At 44.1% G+C, this 26,979-nt stretch overlaps 1 protein-coding gene across 2 annotated transcripts; it reads right to left on the minus strand.

Annotated features, from left to right (window-relative positions):
- Positions 1 to 1,629: 1,629 nt before the first annotated feature.
- rusc2 (RUN and SH3 domain containing 2) lies at positions 1,630 to 26,337 on the minus strand. Of its 2 annotated transcripts, XM_017430850.3 has the most exons (13): positions 26,171 to 26,337; positions 13,508 to 15,232; positions 12,177 to 12,729; positions 8,739 to 9,371; positions 7,885 to 8,100; positions 6,994 to 7,161; positions 6,239 to 6,315; positions 5,380 to 5,554; positions 4,988 to 5,093; positions 4,602 to 4,648; positions 3,607 to 4,522; positions 3,316 to 3,489; positions 1,630 to 2,803 (listed from the first exon to the last, which is right to left on the minus strand). In XM_017430850.3, exons 2-13 carry the CDS (start codon positions 15,056 to 15,058, stop codon positions 2,596 to 2,598), a joined length of 4,824 nt encoding a protein of 1,607 aa, XP_017286339.1. In that variant the 5' UTR covers positions 15,059 to 15,232; positions 26,171 to 26,337; the 3' UTR covers positions 1,630 to 2,595. The 2 variants fall into 2 exon arrangements, with proteins under 2 accessions (XP_017286339.1, XP_037831223.1); XM_037975295.1 differs by lacking the exon at positions 7,885 to 8,100 and having other exon boundaries at positions 26,171 to 26,336.
- Positions 26,338 to 26,979: the final 642 nt, after the last annotated feature.

The raw sequence follows: 26,979 nt of genomic DNA on the forward strand, positions 1-26,979 counted from the left end.
AGCTGCAGCTGAATGTGTTTATTGTGTTGAGAAATAAAAAAAGAAAGACACAGGAGCCGTGTGAGTTTGTGATCACATGAGCACTTTGTTATTTAACATCCATAGTAGTTTGATAATGTCGTAGGTACACATCATATCTGCTGCACACAGAGAAGAGCTGACGGTATTTACAGGCAGGAGACAAAGACTCCATCAACTTCTCTCCTCGAAGCACTTTATTACACAACATTTCTTCTTCTTCTACTAAAAAAACAGTCTTGGTCTCTGTCCCCCGAGCCTCCCCGACTCTCCACGTCGTGTTTATTCATCCTTCCACTCCGACGAGCAAACCGTGTCGAACCAAAGCTTATTCTTCCTGCACCAAAGGTGAAATGCACTGAGAAATTATTAGTAACATTCATACATATTATGGCAAATAAAAGACCACTGATGGGTTTAAATATATTTACAATTCAGGGACGATGAAATGACAAAACAGACCAAACTAAAAACTGTACAACCCCAAAACTAAACATTCTGAAGAGAAAATTATATTCTATGCAAGTTTTTCCCAAAAGAAAAAGTACACAAGCATTCGTTTATATAATAAATGTACAATATTTTTCCCATTTTTAATGTGTGGTATTTGGATGGGGCACAGATTCAGACGTAGAGCTGTAAATCTTTAGGAACTTATATTGGGCGGCAGTGGCTCAGGAGGTAGGGGTTTGTCCTGTAATCGGAGGGTTGCTGGTTCAAGCCCCCGCTCTGGCTATCTCAGCCGTTGTGTCCTTGGGCAAGACACTTCAACCGCCTTGCCTACTGGTGGTGGTCAGAGGGCTCGGTGGCGCCGGTGTGATGGCAGGCAGCCTCACTTCTGTCCGCCCCAGGGCAGCTGTGGCTACAATGTAGCTTACCACCATCAATGTGTGGATGAATGGGTGAATGATTGTAGTGTAAAGCGCTTTGGGGTCCTTGGACTAGATAAAGCGCTATATAAGTGCAAGCCATTTACCATTTATATTTAAAGCCAAGGCCACATTTTACACATGGCAGGCAGGCAGGTAGCTACGATGCACATCAGACCAACACTACACGGATCGGGGGGGGGTTCCCTTTAAACATCCAAAAATATCTCCATTATTATCCATTATTAGATTTAAAAGAAACAAAAGTCAGCTGAGTGTTTGTCTCATTTCCCTCTGAAGCACTTTAAGGCATACATGAGATATTGTACCTTCAAAAATTAAATGCATGAAAATAAAAAAACGTCCAGATTGAAGACTTTTATCAGACATTCCTGTTTTTACTGGAGGTACTTCTTTCTGCTACTCAAACAGGTGAATAAATAAAAAGAAGTCATACGAAACACGTCATAAATCCATTTACAGTCTTTAAACACCTGCCACTTCTTCTACGACAGATTAAAGAGGAGCAGGTGAGACAGGATCTGGGAACATAAATTAAACCCGTTCTTTCTTTAATTAGCTCAAATGAGAACTCTGCTAATTTATAACAATAACACAAATGTGCAAAGAAAAGATTCTTCTGGTCCTTCTTTAAAAATCTGGATTAAATCCAACCTAGGGTAAGTACTTACATTTAAGTACTGATATGGGAATTTACTCTTTTCAATTAGAATTTCTGATGTAATCACTAGCATTAGCTTAGCGCCTTCCTCGCAGCTTCTTGGGCTCATCAGTATATTTCCAGGCCCTCTTCTTCTCAGTGAAACAAATAAAAACACAGCCACGCCACTTCCTCTTCTGCTGCGTTTTTTTAAATCAGAGGTTAGAAAACATATTTATTGTGTTTGACCGGATCAGAACAAACAACTCAAATAAATAAAATTAAAAAACTGCTCCTCCTCTGATCACCTGACTGCTCATCTGAGAGGCGAACGTCACGCTGCCATGAGGCGGTCCACAGACCGTATCGGACCCAGAACCGGTACCGGTGCACGTGTAGTTTTCTCTGCGGGGAGACGGAGCTGAAGCACACGTTGTAATGAACTCAAATCAATCTTTAAATGCTGAAAATGAAGCACAAACAAAAAAAAGGAAAACCTTTTCCCCTTTTTGCTTTAATCGGACTGTAAGGAACCAGACGGCTGCCAGAACGAAGCGGAGTGTTGCTCTTTCTTCAGGGAACTTTCGCTTTTCCATTCAGAATGTTATCAGGAAGCAAGTGACTTCTAAGCTAATAAAAAACCCAATAAATGTGAGTTAAAGTGTGGCACAGCTAGTTAATGACAGAGCAAAGTGCAGCCAGGTTTACAGAATAATGCAAAGTTCCTTTATGTTGTCCTCAGATGAGATGGATGAAACACAGATTGGTTGGTGGTGAAGTTAGGCTTATAGGACGGTGTGTGTGTGTGTGTGTGTGTGTGTGTGTGTGTGTGTGTGTGTGTGTGTGTGTTAGTCTTTGGGTTTGGTTCTGCTCCGGTCTCTTGGGTTTTGGATGTACACATGCATCTGAATGTGGTTTTGCGTTAGACCTGCATGCTGATGTTGCACAAGTTTCTGCATTATTTGATGTTTTTTAATGAGACTCCCGGTGTGGAGCTGAAACCTGCGGGTTTGTGGCAGAGACCCGCTGTCGTTCTTTCCCTTCGCCTCAGAGCCGCTTGAGTCCCGCAGCGTCGTGGCCGTCCTCCGAGCTGCTGAGGGTGACGTAGACGATGGGAACCAGACCCCGCGACGAGGCCAGAGAGCAGAGCAGCCAGTCGGCGTCGGCCTTCCTCACGACCTGCAGGATGTCGCCTTTGTTGAAGCTCAGCTGGCCCGGCTCGGTGGCGATGTGGTGGCACAACGCTCGCACGTTTCTGAGACGAAAACAGCCGTTAAATGTGTCTTCAAATGAAAAGATTGGATTTTAAATCACTGACTACTAGATTAAACCTGAGATTAAACCAAACCAAGTAACTGTTTGTCAAAACAAAGCTTATTCCAGCCCTGATCATGTTTGTGCTGCTGCAAAACTCAAAAATTAAACTTCAAGCTAGCCTTTTAGCTTCAAGCTATCGTCCTGCTACTATTTACTATTTTGACTTTTAGCTTTTAGTGTTTTGCTACTTTAAGGCTTTTATCTAGTCGTCCGTTTCTTTATGCCTTTGGTTGATCATTCAAACACCCACTCATTTAGAAAGTTCCAGCGCTCAGCATTCACTCTGCGTTTCTTTACAGGAAATAATATTTCTCTGGTTTTCTGAAGGATTTATTAAATGTTACCTGTTTGTAAAGCAGCATTAAAACTCATTCAAAACAAAAAAACAAAGTAAAATCTCAGCAGAGAATTCTATTTCCTGTCAGGATACAGAGCGGGACACTTGTTTACCGTGGAGACGGTTGTCTGGTTTCAGCGGGACGGCCCGGTGGCGGCGGCGGCGGCGGCGGCGGCGCTGTGGTTTGTGAGGCAGGAGGCTCCGCCTTCTTCCCGCCGCCCGCTCCGATAGTCAGAGCTACGAGGTCCAGAACGGATCGGTCCAAACCCAGCCAACCGGACGGAGCCCTGCAAAGACCCAGAGCGGGAAGTTGAAGACGATGTAAACATTTAAGACTTCCTGCTGCTCTGTGGAACCTGTTCTTTTATTTGTTTGGTGAACAGAAAGAACTAGCTGGGTCTCACCTGGTCTTTTGGGTTCTCGCTCTGGGTTCTGCTCCGTCCCCTCTCAGAGGAGGACCGACGGTGGAACCAAAGAGCCGGCTCCAGCGTAAACTCTGTCCCTGTGAGGGGCTCTCCTCCTGGGCTGCGGGCCCTGGAACCTGCAGAGGGGGGGCTGCGTCTTTCTCCTGGTTCAGGACCGACTCTGGGGGGCTTCCCATCCATGAAGGTCTTCCTCTGGGCCCTGAGCTGCTGCTGCTGCTGCTGCTGCTACTGCTGCTGCTTTTCCCTCCCTCCCCTTCGTGGCTGGACTCGGCTCCTTCCACCACTCCTTCTCTGCTGGGCGGTTGGTGGTTCTGTCGCCTCTCAGAGGACTTCTTCCTTTTCTCGGTCTTAATGAACTTTGACCCTTCGGCGGACTGGTCGATGTAGACCTGGGAGGACTGCATGAGCTGGTACCACCAGCCGGCCTGTCTGTCCTCCCTCTGACGCCCCTTCAGCTCCGCTCCGCCTTCCTGACTCTCCTGCCCGACACCTTTCATCCTCAGCCCCTCCGTCGTCCTCTCCTTCCACAGATCGGTCATCCCGCCTCCCGCCTCCCCCGCCCTCGGCCACGTGCCCTCCCGCCTCAGCCCCGCCCTCTCCCTCTTCACCTCGGAGTCTCTGACCAGGTCGCTGACGGTGGCGCTCCAGCCCCTCATGAGCTGGAAGGTGGAGCGGCTGGACTGGTCGACGCTCTGTCCCGCAGAGCACAGCTGCTCCTTGCGCCGCAGCTGCTCCTCGCCCTTCTGCAGGAGGTGAGGCTCAAACAGCAGGTCCAGGTCGAAGGGCAGGAGAGACAGCGGCTGCAGCAGGAGGAGCAGCTCCTCGAAGAGGGGCTTACAGGCTCCCTGGGAGAGGGGGAGCAAACCCCACGGGCTGTAGTGTGCAGCTATGATGTCTGGAAGAAAGAAACATCCCAACAGGTCATAGAAGGTCAAAAATCTGATGTGATGCGGGTTCATGAAACATCATCTCACCTTCATGTGTGTAGAGGTGATTAAACCAGAACTCCAACGATTTCAAACTGAAACACAAGGATAAGGAACATGGATTTTATTAAAATATTACAGAAAGGTTAACATAAAAAGACTCAAACAGTTCACTGCAGAACCACACTTCTCCTGGGTTTTAGCTGTTTTTATAACTGACACAAACCTGTTTGGTTTCTTCTTTAGGAAGTTTATAAAAAGATTTCTTTGACATTTAGAGTCAACTTCACAAAAGCTCTTCAACATTTTAGTTCCAGTTTCTGAGTTTAAAATCATCAAACAGTCGACAAGTTTTATGACCAGGGGGAGAAATCTATAATACTTTAAATGATCCTGACTTTTAGGTTTCATGTTAAAGAAGAAAAGCGACTCACTTCAGGAGGCCGAAGATGAAGGCGTTCAGCCTCATGTTGTGGTTTGTGAGCTCGGAGAACTGGCTCACCTTCGAGAACAGGCTGTGGAGAACCCGAGTGGATGGGCCTGATGGGGGGACAGGACCAGATTCAGGTGTTTGCTCCTCACAGACCAGACATCTGATAAATAACTCTTCAAAACATCTCAGTGTAAAAGAGTAACTTCTGCTGGGACTGAAAGACTCGGTGCTGCAGCCGATCTCGTCTTTGTGAAAAGGTAAATGATAATTTTACGTGTTGTTAATTAGCTAAAGATGTTTTAATAAGTGCTGCTTATTAAAAACATTATCCAAACATTTCCAGCAGAGAATCTGTGATAAACCTGGATCTTTCCGAGCAGCTGTGTCTCTCACCCAGCTGTGTGGACGCCTCCACCACGCTCCACGGCTGACAGCGGCGCTGCCCGATGATCAGATCTAACACGTAGGCCTTCAGGCCGTCCTGCAGCACGTCCCGCAGCGCCGGACACAGATACTTCAGGATGAGGTGTCCCACGTTGGGACTCACCCAGCTGTTCCCCAGTTTAGCCTGGAGGGAAGGCAGACGAGTTAAACTGGCTGAATTAGATTTTTATCCTTAATTTAAACTTTACCTTTTAGGATTCTGACTCACACTGAGCAGACTGGACAGTCAGAGCCTTGAGTGTTTATTGAAATTTGGGAAAATTGCCTCTGATAGTTGTTTTATATGTAATTTGGTAGAAGCTGCTTAAAGCTCCCTCACAGCCCGCCGTACGTGCTCCGACAGGAAGTCTGCGGGGAAAAATCGGACCAAACTGTGCTTGAGACTTCATGTCGCTTGAGCGTTTAGCCCAGCGGTCTCCAATCCTGGTCCTGGAGGGCCACCATCCTGCAGGTTTTCCTTGTTTCTCTGCTCCAACACACCTGATTTGAATCAATGGGTGATTAACAGGCTTCTGCAGAACATGAAGAGTAATTTAACCACTGAATCAGGTGTGTTGGAGCAGAGAAACAAGGAAAACCTGCAGGATGGTGGCCCTGAGGACCAGGATTGGACACCCCTGCACTACACTATATCTAAAAACTACATTTTGACAATATTTGACCTTTGTGTTGAGTATGCTGTATGCTGTAAAAGTGGCTCGCAGTGGGAGGTGAATGAAACCGTATGAGGCTGAATCTGCTGGAGAATCGAGGAGTATGTGTTATATTTACTGCAAACTTGTTGTGTCTGTGAATCCGAAACACCGACCTTCACATCCGGGTCTCTGCTGGTGCCAAAGTGGGCCACAATCAGATCCACCGCCGTGTTCACGGCCTTCACCAAACCTGGTTCAATGAAACAAAACAAAACGTTTGTCATTGGAGCTTTTTAGATGACTTTTAATGATGATTTTATACAAAAATCTCATTTATCTCTCCCTGCTGAGTCATCGGGTGAAAAACGGTTTATTTAATCCAACAGAAAGTGTGTTTAAAATACAAACAAGACGAGTAAAAAGACCTTAAACAACTTCTTTTGTCGTCCTTCTACAAAACCAGATAAATGTACGGATGTTGAAGTCGAGAAAAATAACAAAACGTTCAGAAAGGAAGAATCCAGATATCACTGAGGGGCAAAAAAAGCTTCTTAAAAAGTGTAAAAATCTTAAATGATGGTTCGTCAGCTTCTTGACTTCCATCTTTAAGGAACCTCAAAAAGGCTTAGAAACGGACTCACATTTACAGTCTGTGATGCAAATTTTCTTGTTTTTTTGCACATAACTCGGCTGAATTGTGGCACATTTAAGCAGCATATTGTTGTATGTAAGTATGGGAGTGAAATACTCCAATATTTACAGTTTTTATACAATTCTATTTGCTAAAACTGCAACATGATCTTGTCTAAAAGCCAGTAACTTCAGCGATCCTGAGCTCGGATCAGAGTCGAAGCAGCTCTGAGTTTCCCCGTCAGACTGAAGCTGATTAATAACGCTAAATAACTGCTCATCGAACGCGTCCACGCACCTCTTTTCTGCGTCAGGTCCACGGAGATGTGCGACTGCGAGGAAGAGCAGGAGGAGGAGGAGGAGGAAGCGTCGGGCGAGAGGCAGAACTCCTCGGGCGGTTTCTCCGTCAGGGAGAAGTAATCGGGCAGGAAGTCGCTGTAGCTCTGCTGCAGCTTAGAAAGACCAGCTGACAAACAAACATGGAAAGAGAAGTTATTATAAAACCAGCCATCTAAGAAACAATTTCATTTAACTTTAAGGCTTTTAAATCTATCATTAAATAAACGCTGAGTCAGCATCACTCCACTGTTTGCTGTTAGCTTGGCCTGTTTTAATCCTTCAGGTCTAAAAGATTCGCCTTGATCCATGAGGTGGGCTCTGACTTTCAGGATTCAGACTTTTTTGAATTATTTAACTTTATTTACAACCTTTTTCCCTCAGAAATACACTGAAATCTGTTCAAATCTTCCAAAACAAGCTGTATTTTTGTCTTGTTTGCTACTTTTAGCTTTTAGCTATGTTTTCTAAACGTAGTCCTTGGCTGCAGTTTTCTTAATTGTAGCTTTTAGCTATGGTTCTGCTCATTTTAGCTTTTAACTCAGTGTTGCTACAATTTAGCTTTTAGCAACTGTTGTGCTACGTGTATTTTTTAGGCTACTTTTCTGCTAATTTAGTTTTGTTGCAACTTTTTTTTCTAATTTGGGCTTTTACCTACAGTATTGTTAATTACAGCTTTTAGCAGTTGTTCTGCTACATCTAGCTTTTAGCTACATTATGATCATCTTTGCTTTTAGCTTCTATGTTTGGTAATTCAAGCTTTTAGCTACAGTTTGGCTGATTTTAGCTTCTGTATTCCTACAGAACGTTCTGCTTCTCTACTTTCTGAAGTTTAAGACAGAATCCTGAGCACCGTGGCTCCATCCCAGGCTGTGGCTGGACTGAGCTGTGGGGAAATCGAACACGTTGCGTCGGGCAGGACGGGATCCCCCGACCCGTCTGAGGTCCACGTTAGCGGAGTAGGGCCCCGATCGGCTGGAAGAGTGGCCCCCAGACACCCTCTCCACTCCCAGAGGGTTCCGGCGGCGGTACTCTCTCCATTTGAGAGCCTGGGGGGAGAGGTGGTGCGCTGCAGGAGGCGTTAGGGTGAAAGGAGGAGCAGAGAGCAGCAGGAGAAGGTTTGAGTCCATGCATGAACGGAGAGAGGAGAAGACAAAAGGAGAACAGTAAGAACATCCAGAGGCGTCTTTTCAAAGTGAACAAATGCTGCAGAAACACAGAAACGCTGCCTAACAGCAGCAAACACATCCGTCTATACAAGACTCAAAGCAGAAAAACAGAAAAGTTCAGTTTTACAGTAAAAACCAGCAGCAAGGAGGAAGAAAGTGGGAAAAACAGTCAATAAATCCTGCAGCACCAAAACTTTTCTTCTCTGGAATCAGTTACAGGAAGGATCTGTAGCTTTAGGAGAACACTAACATCATTCTGTGGATTTTAATGGTTTTAAAGAGAACAATTATTCTGATCACCTGGAGTTGGGGGGGGGGTAGTTAAACTGGGGTTTTCTCCACAGTTCCTCAGTGTTGAACCTAAACAGCAGGTTCCTGTAGATTTAATGCTGATCTCAGCTGATCTCTGTCTGAGCTGATTTTCTCACATTACTGTTGGCTTCCAGTGTTTCATGCATTCAGTGTGCAGAACTCATCCCTGTGTGTTTTATAATCTGCTTTCTTGGAGAACGTGGATCCTTTGTGTGTTAGAACCTACCGTTGTGCGTTCTGCTTCCAGCTGCTTTGCTCCTGTCTGCGTGTTTCCCAGAGTCCAAACAGCCCAGCGGGCTCAGAGAGTCACTGTGAGGAGGGCCGTGGTGGAAACACGGGCCCTGGACGGCCGGCAGCGTCGGTGGGACCACCCCCCTCTTCGCCCCCAGGGACAGAGGAGGAGGAGGGGTCTGCAGCGGACAGGAGAGGCTGTGTGCAGGCCGAGGGCTGGGGGTGCAGGTGGAGCAGGACTCGGTGCTGAGCGCCCCCTGCAGGCGAACCGGGGAGTAGCTCCCGAGAGGAGAGGGCCGGACGGATTCTAACGGAGGAGCCGCGGCGCCGACAGAGCCCCCCCGGTAGCTGTGCTCGCTCTCAGCAGCATCTTCACCCTCCTCACCAACAGCAGCTCCAGAACCAGAGCCTGAACCAGAACCAGAACCAGAACCGGAGCCTGAACTGGACCGAGCCTGCATCCCAGAGACGTAGCCCGTGAGGAGGGGCAGCAGAGGCTTGGGCTGGGGGGGCTTGGATGTGAACGGGTGGTGGAAGGTGAAGGGCTGGATGGGGAGGGTGGTGGGCCGCTGCTCTTTGCTGTAGCGGACCACCGCCGGCTGGAGTTCTGAAGAACTGGAAAGACCTCCTGGAGGAGCCCAGAGACAGAAACGGGTCGGTTGATGTTTGGAGCCACAAACACAGAAAATGACGACACATTCATGATTTCAATCTTAAAGTTGAATCATCATTTCAGTCCAAACAACAAAAACTAAAGATTTTCTCCTTTCTCCAGTTTGACCCACTGATAACTTTATCTTCAACCCTTTAAATACTGCATGTTATACTTTCAGAAAAAGGAAATCATTTGAAGACCATCATTAACTGGTCAAAGTAAACAAAAATGATTTCTGAAGAAGAAATTCTCTTACAAGCATCCTTAAGAAATCCCTTCAACCTGAATTTAAAAATAAAAAAGAACAGATGGACAGGTAACCTGACAACAACGCCTTAAAGTAAAAAGAAACAGATATTGAGTAATTGATCCTAAATCATTTGTCTCGTTACAGTTGTTCCTCAGAGTTGATCATTATTAAAGCTGTGGAGCGTCGATGAGCAGATAGATCTACTCTCCATGTTGTCTGTAAGAATTATTTTAGACTAAATTATTCTATTTCAGGCAGCTGCCTGTGTCTCTCTTTGTAACGTTCAGAATATACCCAGGACATAAAATATTTGTCACAGAAACTTTTTAAAACGGAAACTAAAAGTCGACCTTCTGATCTTTAAGATTTTCATGTTGCTTGAAGTCTGAAATGGATAAATTATTTACCTTTATGAGAATTATCAGCTCTTATTTCAGAAAGTTAATAAACAGTTAACTGCTGAAAGAATCGACAATCATTTTACAGACGTTTCAGCAAAACACGAACATGGAGGTTAAAACTGATACCAACACAGAAAACTGCCCAGTCACAAAGCTCTTATCACACTCACACACACACACACACACACACACACACACAGAGTAAACCTGAGAGCTCTGCGTCAGGAGAGACACCAACAAGAAGCCTCGTTTTTTTCTGCTCTGAGTCAGAAACTCGGAGTGTTTTTGTGTTGCTGGATCCAGTCAGTGTGCTGCATGACAAACAGCACAGTGTGTGTGTGTGTGTGTGTGTGCGTGCGTGACGTCAGCTGCGTTGCGCAAGCTGTTTGTCACCCGAGGGCCGGCCCACCGTCCGATCGGGGTGCAGTGGCGTCTCTCGGCCACTAGGGGCGACACTGAAATGTGGAGGAGGGAGGAGCTGCTCCCCCAGCTCCCCCGGGGGGAGAAGAGGGGAGAAAGACTCCCTTCTATCTCCCGTCTCAGGGCGAACATGGCCTCTCCTGTCTCCTCCACGCCTCCCCGGTCGGCGCTCCTCTCTCAGGACTCCATCAGACGGTGGAGGCTTTTCTGTGCTTCTCGTTAGCATCATTAGTGAGCGAGCTGTTTGACTGCAGGCTGCTGTCAAACACAACAAACTCAAGTCTGATGAATAATAAATGAGTCGAGAAGCTGCAGCTCGTTACAGACGTAAATCATCTCAGGTTTTCAGGAAATCAGTGTCTTTGAAATGACTGTTTTGGTCTCAGATTCACTGCCCAAGTCAAGCTGAAATTAAAATGCACAAAAAGTCACAAAGGACACACAAAAAACAAAAAAAAACAGAATGATTAGGAACCATGAAAAAGACAAGGATGCTTAAAAACAAAGAATCATAAGGAGACAAAAAAGGAAGGATGCTTAAGAGACAAAAAGACAAAAATCCAAAAGATCCATGAAAAACTCAGAGGACACAAAAAATGATTTAAAAGAAAAAAATACATAAAGAGACAAAGAGGAGACAGAAAGGACGCATAAAGCTACAAAAACACAAAGATTCAAAAGAACAAAAGGAAGCAAAAAGAAATTTGAAGACTGAACGCACAAAAAAAGACACAAAGGATTAATTTAAAGAGACAAAAGGAAGCAGAAGTATAATTTGTTCAAGCAGATTTCAAAGAGCAAAGAGTTTTTAAAGGATCTGAAGAGATCTTAATGCATTTCAATGAGAGAAAAACTTTGTAAGTTATGAGTCGTAGCAGCAATCTCCTGAGTGAGCTGCACGTTCAGAAACATGAAATATCATCTCTTAACAATTAAAAGGAACAATAAACTTAAAGCTCTTAAAGACATGTAAGCATTATAATTTATATGTATCAGGTATATAAAATAGTACCTGATACAGAAACATCTTCCATGATTTCATCACTGAGATTAGGCTGCAGAAACAGTTTCTTATTTAAAATGAACAGAAAGTGGATTTAATCTGCTGCACAGCAGGAGGAACAGGAACTCCTGATTCAGAAGGTGTGCAGCAGATTAATGCCCTCCTCTGCAGATTCTGATTTAAATATATGACATAATCAACTGCTGTGTGTTGGATTTCAGTTTGTCCGGACCTACAGACTCACACACACAACACACAAAAGACCCGCGCAGGCCTCAGTATGGCTATGCAGAGCACAGTGGGGGGGCCGATTGTTATTCAGAACACGTTCGGCCCACTTCTTCTTGTTATTCCCCTGGAAGTGAAGGATCCACGCCTGTTCTGCGTCTGCTCTCAGAACCTCTGTACGCACTGGAACACGAGCCTCACACACACACACAGTGTGTAAATATCTGCTGTTCAGATATCTGTGAATACTACAGTAGTTTGTGACGACATCGCCTGTTTTACCTGAGATTCTCATAAACTTGTTTTCCTGACCAGGAGCTACAGAGAGACAAATATTTAACCAGAGCCAGAAAGCTCCTAAAGATGGATTCTCACGGTTCTGCTCAGTTTAATGTCTAAATCATTTCCTCCCATGTAACAGGTCAGGTGACAGTGGTGTGGTGGTGCAGTGACAGGTGCAGCGACAGGTAACAAACCTTCTGCCTTGGCTTTTCCATCCAGGTGGCGCTCGATGCTGCCGTGGCTGTAACACCTGGTGAACGGAACAGGTGACCCGACCGGGCTGACCGACTCCACCCGCTGCTCCAGGATCGGGGAGAAGTCCACAGAGGAGTGCGAGTGGGTGGAGTAGGTGGAGGAGAACGGGTCCGCTGCCGCCTTCAGTGACGGCGATCCCCCCGCGGGCCCGTTCCTGCGCTTGCTCCTGGCGATCTCGGCGAAGGAGGTGACGCGGGCAGGAGGTGCAGGAGGAGGGGTGACCTGGGCGGCGCCGTCGCTCAGCCGGACGGGGCAGCTCAGCATGCGCTCCAGAGACCCGAGGCGGGGGGGCGGAGACTTATCCAGGTTGCGGTCGTAACTGCGGGAACGGAGACGGTTCCCGGAGGAAGCGGCGCCTCCGATGACGCTCCGCCCGGCCAGGGGAGGAGAAACATTCACGTACACCTGACCTTCAATCGTGGCAGGAGCTGCCTCCTGCTGGCTCTTCTTCTCCTCCTCTTCTTCCTCATCCTTTTCATTGCAGTTGTCTCGCTGAGCAGAGAAACACATCAGTTAAAGTCCAGCAGCAGTTCAGGAGATAAAGAATATCCACAACAAACCCGAGGATTGGAGCCTGAAACTCAAACTTCTTTTCTTCAACAAACACCCACTTAGCTCCACGCAGCTGCAGGAATAATCCTCAGACGAGACAGAAGGTGCGCTCAGACACCGAGATGAGCCAAAATATTTCAGGTTCAGGCTTCTTTTTTTTTAAAGAACCTTATTTTATACAAATAATGACCATTATAGTTCTTATTTTACTTGCATTTTAGGTTTTAGTTAATCTCAAACTGATAATCTAAGTGTTTTAAAGGTTTAAGAACAGCTAAAGAGTTAATAAAAACTGAGAGAGTTTGGTCTTTTGTATTTAACCGCCTTTTAAACAAATCATCTGCAGTCAATACAAGTTTTATCTCTTCACAGAAAACAAACAGAACATTTATATCTATAAAAGACCAAACATTGATTTTACAAAAAAACTAAAGCGTGAGAATAATCACAGAAAAAAAGGCAGTTAAATAACGAGAGGGGAGAGGAGCTGTAGTTTGGATTATTTTACACTTCGAAGTATTTTTAATAAAAACATTTCATCTACAGGAAAACAATCCAACATCAGTGGAATAAAAACTGATGGTAAACAGACACGACCAAATTCCTGTTTGAATATTAATATTTGAGACTGAAGTTCTCAAATCTTAATTCAGTTTAATTAAAAACAGCTATAAACTAATGTGCTTTAATAATAATGTACTTTCCTGTCTGCAGTTACCTGAGACGGCTCTTCCTCCTCCTCCTCCTCCTCCTCCTCCAGCCCCTCCTCCTCTCCTCGCTGCCTGAACAGGAAGTACTCGCTGGGCTGCGACGGCGTGGGGCTGCCTTTGCTGTTGTCCTCGGAGCAGCTGTTGACTGAGGAGCCCGCGGGACTCGGGGACGACTGGGACGAAAGGTCACAGGTCACCAGTTTGTAGTAGTTCTGGGTGGCGACGACCAGGCGCGCCTGACTCTGCAGACAGGAAGTGAGGTCGCCGGACGAGCCCGAGTAAGGAGGGTGGTAGGAGTTGCAGTTGGCGTCGAGGTCGAGGGGTCCCCGGTGCTCGGCGGAGCAGGAACAGGTGGAGGAGGTGGACAGGTGAGGCTCACGGATGAGAGGGAAGGTGTTGGACAGACCGGACAGGTGCTGCTGCTGCGAGGGGGGGGGCTCCGTTGGGGAGGTGTGAAGGTCCAAGTAGAAGGCCCCTCCGGTGGAGCCCTGATGGTTCCCTGGTAGATCAGACACAGAGGAGGTGCAGGAGTGGTCGGTGGACCCCCCCACCTGCGGCTTTTCCGGGACGCCATTGTTCATCTTATTGAAAATGGCACTGAAGTTGACGAGGACGCCGTCGGAGCTGTTGCAGGACGAGTCGCTGCCGTAACCCTGCGGGAACTCGGAGAAGGTTTCGGGGAACTGCTGAGGGTAGTTGTGAGACAGCACGCAGCAGGAGCAGTGCTGGGCCGAGGAGCCCGAGGAGTACGAACCCGTCTTGCTGCTTCGGCCACATCTCATCGGATGATCTTCGTCTTCCTCCTCGTCGTCCACCCAGTCTTGCTCTCCACAGTCCATGGACATGTTAGAGCCGCTGCTCCCGTGGCGGCGCTGGCTGTCCAGGCCCAGAATGTTCAGGTCGTCCAGGTGGTTGGACAGATCTGAGGCGGCTCCTCTCAGGGACTCCCGGCTGCTTCCTGCCCCAGAGCTGTGCAGCAGGAACGGCTCCGAAGCAAAATCCAAATCGTGCAAATGAAAAGGAGCCATGGCATCATCGAGAGCCGAGTTTGTGTCGCTGTGGAGGTGGAAGGAGGAGTCTTCCAGGTAACCGTTGAGGTTGTCTCCATCATCTTCGTCGTCTTCATCGTCATGGTCTCCGGTGTTCAGCAGGAACGGATTGTGACGTAGAGGATTCCTGCTCCTTGGTTTGGCTCTGGGCAGAGTGTGAGCCGTTACCAGCTGGTCCTCGGAGTTGCTCGAGGTAAAGGAGGAGTCGTCGCTCGCCGTGCTTCCCCCTCTTCCGCCTCCCTTGTTCCCTCGTCCTCCATCGTGGGAGGACCAGGAGCCGCTGGAGGTCTGGATCAGGCTGCTGTAGAGCAGAGCCTCCCTCTGGAGGACGTCTCTCTCTGGCAGCGAGGTGGTGCGACTTAGCCCCAGGTTCTCCGGGGGGCTGAAGGGGTTACTCCTCTTCAGCGAGCTCCCGCAGCCCCCCTGCCGCCCCCCTGAAACCTGACAGTGCACCAGGGGAATGTGATGCACGATCAGGGTCTCACCGGACAGTTTAGGGGGGCTGTCCATGGTCCAAGAGGGACTGGATCCGTAGGAGCAGGTCGAGGCCCGATGAGGGTGAAGAAGTTTGAAGAGCGACTGGATGGATGGCAGATGTTTTCACACAGCTGGATCCAGATCTGGACTGCCGGGGATGTGGAAGGAGAGGTCGGGGAAGTCTACGCCGTGGTCAGAGTGGGACATCTGGAGAAAACACAAACAGAACCAGAAAGAATAAAAACATGTTAATAAACCAGGAAATTCAAATTACACATAAGCTCATTTAACTGCTTCCAACACTTTCTTTTCTCCTCAGTTTTATTTTTTAATTAGTTTAAGGTTAAAAGCACAAAAACCAAACCCAGCATCACAGCTTCATAAAGTTCAGTCTGTTTTTCAATATAAATTCCATTTAAATAAAAGCTCCACAGATTTATTCATGCAGACCTTTGGGGGCAGATGGCTACAGGTGCTGAAGACCATTTCTGCTCTTTGACAATAAAACTAACTTATAGAGTTTGAAACTCGACAGCTGTTTTAGACCCATAAAACCTGATTTATTTATAGATAAGGTTAATTTTTTTAAAATCTGAGTGCAGAGCAACATCATCAAACCTCCAACAGCCACAGCTTTGTTTAAATAAGCCCACCTAATGTATTTACTAAGTTATTTTCTATTTCTATTTCTAGGAGCTTCTTTTGAATTTGCCTGTAAACTAAAAGCAGAATCAAATTTGAAGAATTATACCCTAATAATCCAAAGAGGTTCAGCTATCACTGATGGATCTGTAATCACCTGCTTTCTGTGGGGGAAAGATTTATATATATATATATATATATATATATGTTGTACCCAACCTTGTTTTAATGTTGTCAAATAATGAAGTAAAGATGAATTAATCTTCAAGACTTAAGACTGAAAAGAGAATTCAGACCCTTCAGTCCTTCAGTGGATCTGGGTTTTTAGTCAGGACAGACTGAGTCAGCATCACGTGACGTGGAAACACCTCCAGCAGCTGACTCTCAAACTAGGCTATGATCTCACTCAGTTCACACACACACACGCACACACACACACGGCGCAGCCATCAACTCCTTCCCCGGCCCTCTCTTTGCTGGGTTTTCATATAAGGACAATTTGCTGCCTGCTGATGATTCTGGTGTCTGGAAACACTAAAGTTTAACAGTTAAAAGAATAAATAAACTATAAAACAGCAACAAAGAGTCTCCACATTAGGTCGGTGTAAAAAGCCAAAGAAGAGGAAGGTGGTTTCATGAAGTAGCTCTAAAGTTATTCCAGCATTAATGAGGAGATGTCAGTGAGCCGTTAGATATAATTTAATAACTTATTTTATCAAACGCAGCTGTCGGAGTTTAGACAGCATCAAATAAGTAACTTTAGGATTCATCTTCTGTCAGGAGATGAAATCATGAATCCAACAAAGACTTTAGAGCTTTCAGACGACAGTATTTTAACTTTAAAACGATGTGAAATGGAAACAAATGTAAAAACAAGTTTTTTTCTTCCTCTTCACCTCATTGTTGATGGATTCTATTTTTACTGAAGTGTTTTTAGATCCAACTGAATGAGATAAACACGCTTAAGGGAAAACAAGTCACATTTTGATTATCCTGCTCTTTCTGAAACGCAGGAGGCATCATTTACCTTTTATTTATGCAGATTTGAACGATCCCACATTAATGTGGACATCAGTTCCTCACACTGTAGAAACTGATCTGATATCCTTTTTCAGCACAGCTTTCTTTACACAAACACACATTAACTGACCTGCGATCACCAGGATGAACCCAAAACACAATAAATTCAGTCCCTGCAGGACCTGGGATATTTCCAGTGAAGTAAACAGAAACTCTCTGAGCAGGATTAGCACCTGAGGTTTGTTTGAAACTAAACTAAACGAGAATAAAACCATAAATCAAACTATCCCTGATACAAATCTGAAACTAAACTGGTTTGTCACAGGAGGCAGAAAGAAAAACTGAGTTCAGCAGAATCCAAAAGTAATTTCACAGTTTATTAAACACTGAATTATATGGATAATATTAGTGATATTAAAGGCTAACCAGCAGAAGGAAAGCTTGTTTGTTTTTACTGTTAAACTAGAAGAACTCCATCTCGGCCTTAGGGTCATTAAAAACTGTAGGAGCCAGACCTAAATTTAATTATTTGTTCTTTGTGAAAACGTCAACATTTCTTTAAAATCCGTTCGTTATTTTTTGAGTAATCTTGTGCACAAACAGACAAACAAACGGTACTGAAAACATCAATAAAGGGAGCAGAAACACCTTCAGAGGCTGCAGACAGCGAATCTAAGTGTTAGCAGGATGGGAGCAGGCTATTTCCTGGCACCATAATAAGCATCTCCTGACAGATGACCTTTTAAACGGAGAGCCGAGCGGCGTTTACTGTCACCCAAGAAGTGAAGCTCTACCTTTTTGTCTCCTGGCTGTGAGAGGAGAACCGAGACGGTCTTCCTGTTTACGTTCACCCTTCATCGGCTGCATGTGGCTCCACGTATCAGCCGAATTAACAGCCGAAGGTTTCCTGTTTGAACGCGCACATCAAAACGTTTAAATAAGCGTTTAAAAAAAAAAGCCTAAAACAGGTCTGTTTTCCTGTATTCAGTCCATTAAAGATTCCTTTTGGCAGGAAGTGCCGTTGCAAAGCATTAGCTTAATTAGTAGGAAGAAGCGAGGAGGCAAGAAAACCTGACAAGAAAAAAACTAAATGGGTTTAAGAGCTTAGCTGCAGGGTCAGGAAGATTTGATTGTGTAACGACTGAAAACACGTTGGCTGCAGGGAAATCTGCTTGTTCTGCTCAGGTTAACAAAGGATTTTCCTGTACAGGAAATATTAATTCAATATGTAAGTTATAGATATTTTAACACCCAAACACTAATGATTAATGTCTGATTTACAGGATATTAGCATCAAAATGTGGGTCTTTTAACTCTCTGAAAGGAGGCTGAGGATGACAAGAAAATCTAGTTAAAGTAGAGAAAAAAAAACACTGACAAGAATGATTTCATGAAATTTGTGAAATATTAAACAAGCCATAAAACTAAACTGTAGCTAAAAGACAAAAACAGATTTTAGAGAACAAAGTTTTTAAAGGAACTGAGGAGATCTCAGTCTGTTCCTATGGTGGAAATATTTATAAATAAAAGATAAATGATCCAAAAAGTATAAAAGTTATAAATGCTAACAGCCATAACACAGTGTGCGCGATGCAGCTGAACGTTTTCTCATGTGAGCTAAAACAAAGATGGATATAAGTCTGTCAGCTTCACAGATACGGAGGTAAAATGTGGTGTGGTAGTAGCTGAGAGTCCTCCACAACACAGCCTCTGAGCGGGACATCCTGTGGTGTTGACCATGCCGAGCGTTTCTTTTCAAAGTTTGACCAAAACCACGAGAACTCCGACATTCCTCATCAGACAGCCATCTTAGTCTGAAACTGTGGCGGGCGATATGCATTCCTTCCAGGAATACAAGGCCTTTAATTGTTAAATAGAATAAAATAAATAAATAAAAAAGTCAGATATCTGGGAGTGTGTAATGGGTTCTTGTTAATAAATCATTAGTTTATTGTTCGCTTCCCTCAACCAGCTCCTGAATGGAGTTTTATTGTTGTTAAGGTTTTTTTTTTTAGAAAGTTTACGGCCCAATTTTAGAGCACGGCGAAGGAAACTAAGCCATTTTAAATATAAAGCAGTAAAGGAAAAAGGAAGCAAAGCTGAAACAAAAGGACATCCTCCCTGTTAGAACATCAGGGCTGAGTCCAGACGGAGAGCCGGCGGCCCGGCCTCACCAGAACCAGACGAGACGGAGTTATCAGCATGGATGTAGTCCGACCTCATAGTTTACTGAATGTAAACACGAACAATAAAATAACAGCCGGGGACAACTTCTGAACCAGAGAGCCACGAAGCCGAGGCTAAAGTCAGCTGCAGCGAAAAGGAAAACATAATGATGATCCAATATTCTGTTAAAATACAACAGCTCAGGGAGCACCTAAACTAACAAAGTGGCTAAAATTAAAGCTAAAAGTCACCTAACCCCAGCTTCAGTTAACCTTCATAACAAGGAAAATAATAATCATCTAAATGAAGGAACAAATGTGCAGCCATATCTGATTTAACTAAAACCAAAATATTAAACCAGACACTTCTCAGCTGTTGTGGTTATAGTGATTTTGTTTTATGTTACAGTAAAGATTAAATGACTTAATGAGATCTAACATGTTATAACTTCTGCAAACTGTCATGGCAGACGAGTCAGAAAGGTATTAAAAGGTTCAGTGGGAGCAAAAGTTTCCAGGAAAGAATATACTTCTGTGTCTGCAGAGAGCAGCTCACAGAGAATTAGGTCAATTAAAGCGACAAATAATGAGGAATCAGGAGGAAACGTGCAAGTTGTGTGCACGTTTCCTCCCGGTGTGGAAGAAGAGGAACAAAGAAAGCAGCCGGTGGAAGAACGACACGTTTCCACCAACCTGAGATAAGATGAAGTGAGAGCTGGGGTTACTACGACTGGGGAATGAGCATTAGATAACTGCATCAAGTTCTGTTAGAGTGTTAGTAATCTGATGGGATAAACTGATTTATCTGTCCTGCTCCTCAACAGTGAACTGTGACGTGTCCAACTTCTTATTTCAGCTTGATTTTGAGTTTTAATCCTCTGAAGACAATCAGAGCTGCTCTCATTTCCCCTCGACCGTCGGTTCAGTCCCCGTTTCCCTCTCATCTCCTGCACGTCTGGAGCCGCCTGCTACGTGTTCCTCATCGGCTGCACGAATGAATGGAGCTTCTGTTTGCGGCACACATTCGCCCCTGACCATCCGAGGACACGAATGCTGCAGTTAAACGGCCCAATGCTTCCAGAGATTTCAGAGTTTACAGCTCGACCTGTCACGGACAGCAAAGCTGTTGGTTTTCTCCAAACTGGGAGGAAATAGAATGTTAAAAATGTGCAGAGATAAGGAAGGAGTAAAACCAGGAAGTGCACCAATGTGACAGAACCCTAAATAGAACCCACCCTATTTAGGGTGGAAACTTCACACCGACTGTCGCCACGAGCTGGAAAAACAATTCATGAATTCATGACTGTTTGAGTCCAGAACGTGTTCCTGAGCCAGGAGAAGAACTCTGGGAGAACAGATGAGAACTTCTGTATCAGCCATGTTAGTGGAGCACACCGACTATAAACAGCTGCATTTAATGCAAACAATCTGATAAATCTCTGCTTCCAGCAGAAGATTATATATTTTAATGAATCACTTTAAAAATGTATAAAATAACATCATGTTGAGAAATGCAGAAGGCAGAATCTGGGCTGGGAGGGAATAAAGAGAATTACCATAAAATGAGCTTTTTTCTCTGAATGCAGGGTTTACAGGAATTTAAACAGGGAATTAAGTGCACTACTACAGTAAATATTATCTTTTATATGAGTGTAAAAAACTCAGACCCATAGGTGGACCTGAAGTCCACTTCAGCTACAGGAACTCACAGCAACCCTTTTATTACAACCTGGAATTTAAATTGATTTTTTATTTGATTAAAAGCAATAATTTTCCAAAAATCCTTCAGATTACTGAAGTAAAATGGAGGAAAAAAATGTTGTAAATAAATTGAAGAATTATTAAAATAAAAATGCTGTGTGCTTCTGTATTCAGGCCCTAAGAGTCCAGCTTCTGCAGGAGTCCCAGCAGGACGTGTCTTCAGCTCCGTCTCCAGGAGCTTCTGGACCTTCTGTCCGTTCTTCATGTCCAAATGTCTCCAGCTCCTTCAGGAGGGACGGCTTCTGCTTGTGTCCAACAATCTTTAAATGAAACCAGACCTTCAGAGATGGACTGAGGTCTGGGCTTTGACTGGACCACTCCAGGACTTCACTGGTTCCCCTGGTTCCCCTGGTTCTCCTGGTTCTCCTGGTTCTTCTGGTTCTCCTGGTTCTTCAGCAGTGTTTTCAGGCTGGAAGGTGGACCTCCATCCCAGTCTCAAATCTTTGGAAGACTAGACAAATTTCTCTGTATTTTGCTCCATATTCCCCACAGCATGATGCTGCCAACACCATGCTTTACTGTAGGGATGGTGTTCTCAGCATAATGAAAGGTGGTAGGTTAGACTAAGACATGGTGTTAAAAGTTTAATTAAAATCTATCCTCTGGATAATGAGCTACAACACACACACACAGCAGTCCACCTGCAGATATCCTCAGGGAGATAAACATGACCACATGATGCTGATGTTAAGTTCCTCCGAGGATTAGAGACAGTTTCCCTCCTCGCCTGAACTTCAGCAGCTTACAGGTGGTTGTGTAACCGTCGTCCGTCATGTCGGCTCCACTAACAGCTACACCATCAGCTGCTAAAAGATACAAACGTGCCGGATTGTTAACGTCCCTGAAAATAAACAGGAGGAGGTCGTCTTTCTGGGTTTTTTTAATCGTTCTCACTGATCTCCTCCTCGGTTTAAGTCCAAACACAGCTCCTAATTTATTTCTGACAGTTTTCAAACCATCATTTTTCCCGTTCCTCCTTCAGTTTCATTTAACTCCTTTTCTTCTGCGCCTCCTCCCCCTCCCTCAGAGCTCATCTCCCTTCCTGTCCGCCCACATCCAACAGAGATGGATGAACTGAACGTTATTTCATCCAATCAGAGGAGCACCAGCCCAGCTCCTGTCAGCAGATTCTGTAAAAGCAGAACTACCTGAGAATTACCTATATTTCTGTTTAGATTATAAACTGGTGCTACAGATGTGTGTCTGTCATCAAAGCTGCACAGCTACAGCTGCTGCACCTATTCTGGAAATGTTTTCATCCCCACAGAGACAAAAAAAATGACCAGAATGCTGTCGTAACTCTGCCAGGCCTGTATGTGGCGCTGTAACGCTGTCACAAACACAAGCATGTAATCTGTCACGTTTGGGGTCAAAGGTCAGCTCACAGGTAGCATTTCGGAGCTCCTAAAACTCAGTTTCAGAGCTGCAACAGAGACAGTCCCGTGCGGATGGGCCTAAATACCATAAAACTTTTAAAGAACTGTAAATAAAACTGCTTAGAGAAGTGTTCAGTAAATGTTCTGACCACATCCTGTAAAGGCTAAATGTTTCTGAAACAAAAAAGAGTTTCTTGAAACAAAGAGGTTTTGGTTTTATGAACAGAAACCACGACCTGAACGGATCACAAGAAGGTTCGAGTCAAGGTCAAACCACCAAGGGTTTGAAAAATGACCACAAATATAATAATAATAATAATCTGCAACATTTGTAGAACTTTGTGTAGAGCGTTTGTAAGTAAAGAATCCAGCAGAGACTCGTTGGCTCTCATCACTTCATGCTGAAGGTTTCTGCAGAGAAGCTGAGATTAGATGAAATGCTGAACAACAGAAAGTCTCCTTTAACTCAACACTGGAAGAGGCAAACCACTGCAGGCTGTTGCTAACAGGGCGAGAAACTGCGTCGCCATCTTGGTAGGTGCTACAGGCAGAAAACCAAGGATTTATGGAAAAAAAGAAAATCTAAACTCAACCAAGGAGCCCAATGTTTGTCATTAAATGTCATAATTATTGGAACCAGCACTTCATTATGTTTCAGAAGTATTATGCTACACTGACTTTAAATTAGTTTCTTTGTCGCTTTGGTCTGTCTTACACTTATTTAAGCTGACAGAAAAATCAGTCTATATGTTAAATAATAGTGATTTATTGTATAGGATAGACAAAAACTCAGTAATCCATGTCTAAATACTCAAGTACATGGTATATAAGGCTAAACATTTCCAGATTAATGACAAAAAAAACTACATTATTTAAGTTGAAGTTATTAACTACAGACACTGGTAGCAGAGGTCTGCTTAGACTGAGGATACATAAAGTTCTTAATGTGTTCTGATTGAGTGATTACAGCACTTAGTAATAGTACTGAACAGTAACTAACTGGTATGAATTAACAGCTTTAGGAGGTTCCATTTATTTATTTATTTTAGACCTAATGCTTGATTCATTAGCGGTGATAAAACTCTAAATATACAGTTAATGGGACGGCAGAGTGCAGAGTCAGCGCTTTGCTGCTGCTAACAACTGAACGGGGTTGATTGGAGGTTGATTGCATCATCCTCTGTCCCTGCTTTCACATTATTCATAATCTGTCTTTATTTAAGTAAAATAGGGCAGATTTGATGTGTTTTTGGACAGACAACGCAACATACAGCACATAAGGTGTTAATGTGAGGCTTTGATATGTAAACAATACAGAGTAGCACTTAGCAAGATGGCGACCTCACAACTCCCATTCCAGTGTATTTTTATTTCAGTGACTTTAACCAGCAACTTTGCGCGTGGATTCACTTTCAAACACAGACAAGTTCCACCATGTGCTGTTACTGCGTTTAACATTTCAGGCTGAAAATCAGTCAAATAAAAAAAAAAAAATCAGAAAAGAAATAAAACCACTGAGATTTTATAGTTGGAGATGTTTATACCAGCAATGACTCTGGAGTCAAGCAAGATTTTCTGACTGCAGAATTAAAGAATCACAGGTTGAAACAGAACCATTTAAAAAAGGTAATTTACAACAAATTAGCCGAAGTGTTGGGGTGATTCTTCTGCTGCCGTAAATCAGATCTGAACACGACAGATCCTGACACGGCGGCTCCGAATCCCAGCCGAAGCGAAGGCACACAAGCAAACACGCAGAGAGAAACAGGCACATCCGGCCTCCGCAGGCCCTCGATTACATAACACCGAGAGGCATTCCAGGATGGGAAGAACAGCTGAACTCAGAGACGAGGCATCGAGTTAGAAACTGGCCTTCCATGATCCGTTCACAGGTCAGCGACCTGATTCAGTGATGGAGAACCAAAAACACAGAGCTAACACACAGGCACTTCAAATTAAAAGTATCTGTGGGAATCAACAAAAACAACGCCCTCATATTTAAAACCAGCCGCCTTTCAAACCAGGATTTTTGTTGAGAATTGACGAATTTACAGCCATTTTGGTCAAACCTTGGGAATAACGCCGGGCACAGCCTCATGAGAAGCTGCGACACCTCGTCTGATCTGTTAGCCCTCAGAGTATGTGCTGTGGAAGAGTCTCAGCAACTACCACGCCGAATTTCAGCTCAGTGCCTGTAAAACTCACTGAGGTAGAGCCGTTTCTGTGTAGGCTAAGGTCTGTTAGCTGTGGCGGCCATCTTGAATTGAGTTTACTCCAAAAGTTAATGAGCTGTAGACATACATCCAATGATTACTTTCTGAAGGTTTCATTAAAATCTATGCAGTGGGTCATGAGATATTTTGCTAACAGACAGACAAAGGAATGCACAAAGAAGCAAAATCCTTTAGGTTTTTAATGGCTCTAAGAAAAATAAATAAATTTGACCCTTTATTTACAACCAAAACCTCCCCTGAAGAATAAAATCTGGGTGGATACTTTTTACTAAAATTGTAAAAATCTGAAAATGTTAGTTTATCTCATAAAAACAAACAAAATGCAGAAAAAACTTCTACAGGGGATGTATTTAAATCTTAATTTAAGTGGCAAAGCCTACATATTAATCCTGCAGCCATGACACAAATATCCACCTCAACACAACAGGAAGACAGGCAGGCGGCCTTCAAAATAAAGGCCTGGACAAGACACTGCAAGTACTCTTCTAATTCAAAATTAAGTCACAATTAAAGGTGTAGATTTATAATGCTGACAATATAAGGCAAGACATTTAAACACCTTCACAGTAAAAGGTTTAACACTCGTATTTGTGGTTTAAAATCTTAATTTCCTAATAAAACAAAATATTTAAGACTCATCAGATATCACATTCAAAGTCTTTGTTTAGTAAATACCTGAAAGTTATGACTATGAAATGAAATGTATATTGTGCTACTGTTTTCACTAATTATTTATTAGGGTTTTTTTAGTTCTCTTCTGGATAATGAGATACAACACAGACGAAAACATGGTATTTATGTTCTAAACTAAAAAAGAAAAAGCAAACAGGTTCAAAAAGCTTTACTTTTTATTACATTTATGTAGATCTTTAGTTCACAAACTTCCTTCATGCATCTGTTTGTTATCATCTCAAGCCACCAAATTTATCTTTTATTAATACTATCCCTGGTTTCTTGTTTCTGTTTTAAAAATAATTTGCGTTAAATCACCTGAACATAATTACATTAACGTGCTGATTTGATTTATAAACAATAAAGACCAAAAAAAAATAAAAAGGCTTATTTATTTTTATTACTAATGGCCATCAATGACCAAAGGGTGATAATGTTTTTGCCTGTGTGTGTTTATTTGTCTGAAGCTTTAGCAAAATATCTCACGAACTAGTGGGCAAACTAGAGTCAACCACATTAAAGATGGCCGCCACAGCTTTAGCAAACACATAAATCCTTATAAGTATTACAGATACTGGGGTTAAATTTGATGTGGATCTCAGAATTTCGCTTTAGATCCAGCATATATATTTAAAAAAATGTGACCGAAACGTGTTCAGCTCCTTTTAGTTTAACGCTTCAGCATTTCGTGGCACTAATGGAGACCGTTCGTGCTTTTATTTTGTAGGCGTCAGCCGGAAGCCGCCGCCTGTCCGTTGCCCCGCACTTGACGGTGTTTGCCTTCCGCTGATTGTTCGGTAATGTTGGGATGGATTCGGTGATAACGGAGGGGCCGTAGGCCGCGAACGAAGCCCCCCGCCGCCGTGACGCTTTGAATTCCTGCCGAACGAGCAGACGTTAAATCCGTTAACGAGAAACACGACGCGACCCAACACGAACAGGGGCGGTTAACGGAGAACAACCGATGATGTGTCAGACCGTTACCACGCGCTATAACCTGCCCTACGACACACACACACACACACACACACACACACACACACACAAACAAACAATAAAAACATGTATTCACTGAACCCCAGCACATAAATAACATTTTTCACGGTGTTCACGCTGATGAAGCGGAGCTGCGTCTCCCCGGTAATCCACCGAGGACTCCCGTTATTTTCATCCAGCCCTCCACGGGTTAACGGAGCCTCCGCTCCTGTTTTCCAGCCGCTTCTTCTCGTCCAGCTCGGATGAAATGCGCAGTAAAAGCAACAATGAAAGCCTCACCTTGTCGCAGGTACCCGGGGCTCGCGCTGTGGCCGACAGGGAGCGCGCGTGCCGGTGGACCGAGCCGCCGCCGAGCTCCGGCCGGGAGGAGTGCGTCGTTCTCAGGCGGAGACTGCGGGCGAACCGCGGCGGAGCAGCAGCATCATGGCCGGATGGGAGGACCCGCGCGGCGCGTCAGCCTGAGGTCACAGCTCGGTCCCGGCCCGCCCGGCCCGGTTTACCTCACCCTGCTCATCAGGACCGTTTATAACAGACACGAGGGGGACTTTAGGAGGCATTAAAGTACAGGAGTGACAATAAAATATTTACTTTTTTTTACTTTTTTAATCTTATGGCCTCATATCAAAGCCAACTCTAAAATAAAAATACATCCTAAATGTTGATATTGACTCATAATTGTGAGGTACTGAATCTTAACTCATAATGTTAGGAGGATAAATCATAATTCTTAAATGCTAAATCAAGGTTTAAATCATAATTTCAAGACACTGGCATAACTATGAGATACTAAGTCTTAATTCTAAGATGCTAAATCAAAATTTTGAATTAATATCTCATAATTATGATAGATTTTTTATAATCAAAGTGGTTGAAATTGGCTTCCACGTATTTCCAAAAAAAACAACTTTGCATCTTATTATTATAAGATACTATCTCAATATTATAGCATCCCATAATTGATATATGCTGTCTAAGCTTGGGATAATAAGTCATAATTCTGAGGTCATGTATTTTCATGCTATCTTGTTTTTTGTTGGTTCTTTAAACAGTTTTCTTGTTTCTTGAATCTCCCCTGGTGGGGCTCAATA

This window comes from Kryptolebias marmoratus, linkage group LG1 (genome assembly GCF_001649575.2).
Source record: "Kryptolebias marmoratus isolate JLee-2015 linkage group LG1, ASM164957v2, whole genome shotgun sequence".
Lineage (NCBI taxonomy): Eukaryota > Metazoa > Chordata > Actinopteri > Cyprinodontiformes > Rivulidae > Kryptolebias > Kryptolebias marmoratus.

What these genes read in the sequence shown, in the direction of transcription:
- rusc2 (XM_017430850.3), bottom strand. Translation starts at nt 15,058, where the DNA reads ATGGACAGCCCCCCTAAACTGTCCGGTGAGACCCTGATCGTGCATCAC. An exon ending in TGGAAGCAGAACGCACAACG is followed by an intron (nt 8,101 to 8,738) that starts GTAGGTTCTAAC and finishes CGCCTCCTGCAG; the next exon opens with CGCACCACCTCTCCCCCCAG. An exon ending in GGAGGCGTCCACACAGCTGG is followed by an intron (nt 5,094 to 5,379) that starts GTGAGAGACACA and finishes TCCCCCCATCAG; the next exon opens with GCCCATCCACTCGGGTTCTC.